The following is a 3,928-nucleotide window of genomic DNA, read 5'->3' on the forward strand; positions in this document are numbered from 1 at the left end:
GGCCCATCACTGATCAGTTCAGAAAGCATCCATGGTCTAGGGTGCGTTTCTTTTTCATCGAAAACGTGTCCATTTCGGAAACACTCCAGCGGTTATAACGTAAGCATGATTATTCGATTCTTTTATTTTAGTGTTCACCAAAATAGTGAATCACCAAGGGCTCCCGTCTTAAATCATTCGCTGTGGGGTGACAACACGCCACCGCTCTGAGTTTACGGTCAATCATACATGTGTGTCTCCCCTCCCCCTTCTCCCTCCCCTCCCCCTTCTCCCTCCCCTCCCCTCCCCTCCCCTCCCCCTTCTCCCTCCCCTCCCCTCTCCCCTCCCCTCCCCCTTCTCCCTCCCCTCCCCTTCCCCTTCTCCCTCCTCTCCCCTCCCCCTTCTCCCTCCCCTCCCCTCCCCTCCCCCTTCTCCCTCCCCTCCCCTCCCCCTTCTCCCTCCCCTCTCCCCTCCCCTCCCCTCCCCCTTCTCCCTCCCCTCCCCTCCCCCTCCCCTCCCCTCCCCCTTCTCCCTCCCCTCCCCCTTCTCCCTCCTCTCCCCTCTCCCCTCCCCCTTCTCCCTCCCCTCCCCTCCCCCTTCTCCCTCCCCTCCCCTCCCTCCTCTCCCCTCTCCCTCCCCTCCCCCTTCTCCCTCCCCTCCCCTCCCCCTTCTCCCTCCCCTCCCCTCCCCCTTCTCCCTCCTCTCCCCTCTCCCCTCTCCCTCCCCTCCCCTCCCCCTTCTCCCTCCTCTCCCCTCTCCCTCTCCCTCCCCTCCCCTCCCCCTCCCCTCTCCTCCCCCTCTCCCCTCTCCCTCCCCTCCCCCCTAAAGGAACGATGGGTGATGGCGGCTGGCGTCCCGCCGCCCCGTTGTACGACTTCCTGTCCGTCATGGACCACGAGGCCCCCGGCTACGCCCGGCCCTCCTCGCCCAGGGTCAAGACGGGGGAGACGGAGAAGGGAGGCGGGCGGGGGGGGAGGGGAGGAGAGCGGGGGGCCCAATCCCCCCGTCCCCCGTGGCACGCTGAGCTCTGAGACCAGACTGGTTCTATTGGGCTATTTCATCCAGTGTTATTGGTGCCTTTTATGGTCAGGACAGGAGAGAGACAGGGGAGAGAGACAGGACAGGGGAGAGAGCGAGGACAGGGGAGAGAGACAGGGGAGAGAGAGACAGGACAGGGGAGAGAGACAGGACAATGGAGAGAGACAGGACAGTGGAGAGAGAGACAGGACAGGAGAGAGAGAGACAGGACAGGGGAGAGAGAGAGACAGGACAGGGGACAGAGAGAGACAGGACAGGGGAGAGAGAGACAGGACAGTGAAGAGAGAGACAGGACAATGAAGAGAGACAGGTCATTGCGTTGCAGAAAAGGAGATTGACATGTAGCACAGGACCACGGATGAAATTTAACCCGTGTCGCTAAAAGTTTGAGCCACCAACACATTTATCTTTTTTTTCATGTAATGTGATCGCGGCGAACACGTTCACGTCGTTTCTGTTGAGTCGCCTTGTTTTTTTTCCCCTCTTTTCTTCTTCTTGGTTAAATGGACGGTAATGATCACTCCAAGCACTTTAGGTTTGAGTTCAATCCAACACTCGGCCCCTTAGGGGACATTTTGCAGACGGAGCCACTCAGGGCCAGCACAGAGATGGGCTATTAGCAGAGAGCTGGGGCGGGGGGCTGAAGCGCTGCTTGCAGGTAGGCTGAGGCCACTGAGGATCAAACTCGCAGAGGTTTGGTTTTGGTCCAGTCCAACCACTTAGACTCTTGCATAGACTGTCTGCAACGGTACACACACACATGCACACACATGCACACACACGCACGCACGCACGCACGCACGCACACACACACACACACACACACACACACACACACACACACACACACACACACACATACACACACACACACACACACACACACACACACAGTCAATCCCAGAGCTGTTTGCAGTTTCCATTGGGTCTCATTTGAGGAACTGCTCTGCACTTTTAGCAATCCAACAGGTGACCTTCCTGTGCGGTTGCTGGCTGACATACATGCTACCGAGCTATACTGCCTGAGCGACAGAAACCCACTTTTTACGATTTTGTTGTTTTATCAAAAGCCACTTCCTGTTATGCGGACCTGGGTGTGTGTGTGTGTGTGTGTGTGTGTGGGGGGTCCTCCATTGTGTTTGGTGAGATCCAGGCTCACCTCCTTATGTAACTACCCAACGCTGCAGGAGGTCAGCCTACATGTGAGGCCAGTACTGTTATCCTCTCTCCCTCTCGTGTGTGTGTCTCTGTCCCTCACGCTGTTTATCTCTCTCTGTCCCTCTTGTCTCTCTCTCGTATCTCTCTCTCTCTTTTGTCTGTCTATTTGTGCGTGTTTCGTGTATGCTCTCTATACTTTGATTCTCTCTTCTCTCTGTTTCCCTGTGTGTGTGTGTGTGTGTCTCTCTCTCTCTCTCTCTCTCTGTCTCTGTCTCGGTCTCTGTCTCTCTCTGTCTCTGTGTCTCTCTCTCTCTCTCTCTCTCTCTGTCGCTCCCCCCTTGGGTATAGTTTCAAATGTGGCAGCACTGTAGAGAAAGTGGGTCTGTGGAACTAACAACAGAATAAGCCAGGAGGATTGTGGTCGGGACAGACTTCACATTGATCAATCCTTTGATTGATGTGTTTATGTTGCTTCATTGTTGTTGGTCTTTTGAATACAATATTGTTGTGGTTGTATGATGATGTTTGGGAACAAGATGCATAAATAGACAGTTGTCATGCAGGTTTTCATATTTTGCTTCGGAAAGTTATTCCGTTTTGCGAGGCAGATTGCAGCAGTTAATGAAACTTGTGTAGGATGGGAATGAATGCACTCCGGCTCTTGAAAGGACACGTTTTGGCACAACAATGCTACTTTCCATGAAGGTCTGCAGTCACAGTATCCAAGGCGTTTTCTGGGGTGTAAACAAGTGATTACGTCTCGCTGGAACGGTCACTTTTAGTCACGGTCAGGGTTTAAACCCTGGGCTTATGTTACTCTGCTTTGTCCCAATCAATTACGGTTGAGTCTGAATTTTATATATATATATATATATATATATATATATATGCGCGTGAATAATATATTGCATGCATGCAACACAGTGGTTAGCAACACATTGAGCTTTGATTCCAAATCATGAAACCAAAATGTATATAATTTCTTTGGAATTAACATTACTGACGGTATGTGCATTTGTTTTTTTTTTTTTTTGTATTATTTAAATATTGACGTTATAGTTAGCTCAAAAGTTGCTTATTTTTCCAATGTCATAGTTATCCAAAGATTGTTGTATATGTGACAAAAGACATTTCAAATAAAGGTTGTAGTACTTTGTTTGTGGAAAAACTGTCAGCGACAACAATGTTTAAAGACTGCGTAATTCACTCCATCTGTCACCTCCGCTTGTATCATCCCCCTATTAACAACGTCCATTCTATAGCTGAATCTCATGTCATACTGAGTGGTCTTTGCCAACGGTCCACACCTCCACCACTTATGTGATATAATTTATATAATATAAATAAAATGTAAGTGGTCTTTCATCTCATTACTCGAGCACTCACTCACCCAGGCTATCATTATCCTGGTCATTATAGAGTAAGCTGATGAGACACGTATTATGTGGTGAGAGAGCTGAAACGCGCCGACAGCCATCTTGTTTACGATGCTTCCTTGGACCACAAAAGGCACCCATTCCCAACAAAGAAATGGCATACTTGTAATTATATACACAAAAGCTTTCTCCCCACTACCTTTACAGCTTACGCCCACGATCAACTCAACCACACACTGAAGAAACGCAGAGAAACTATTCGTTTAAATGGTAGCAAGATTTTGTAACGAATAGTAAGTAGAGATCCAGTTTCAGTTGGTTCTTTTTCTTTTCCACTAGCCTATTCTGCAGTAGCTTTAATGTAGTGACAGCGATAT

The 3,928-nt window shown here is 50.2% G+C and overlaps 1 protein-coding gene across 2 annotated transcripts in view; it reads left to right on the forward strand.

The window, feature by feature from the left end:
• Positions 1-3,479, forward strand: part of txndc16 (thioredoxin domain containing 16) — a 24,064-nt gene extending 20,585 nt beyond the window's left edge. For both annotated transcript variants that reach the window (XM_079734802.1, XM_079734803.1), the window contains one exon: positions 808-3,479. In XM_079734802.1, coding sequence (XP_079590928.1) covers positions 808-1,010 — 203 coding nt within the window. In that variant the 3' untranslated portion in view covers positions 1,011-3,479. The remainder of the gene's footprint in view (positions 1-807) is intronic.
• Positions 3,480-3,928: the final 449 nt, after the last annotated feature.

Source organism: Pollachius pollachius, assembly GCF_949987615.1.
Source record: "Pollachius pollachius genome assembly, chromosome: 4".
Taxonomy (NCBI): Eukaryota; Metazoa; Chordata; class Actinopteri; order Gadiformes; family Gadidae; genus Pollachius; species Pollachius pollachius.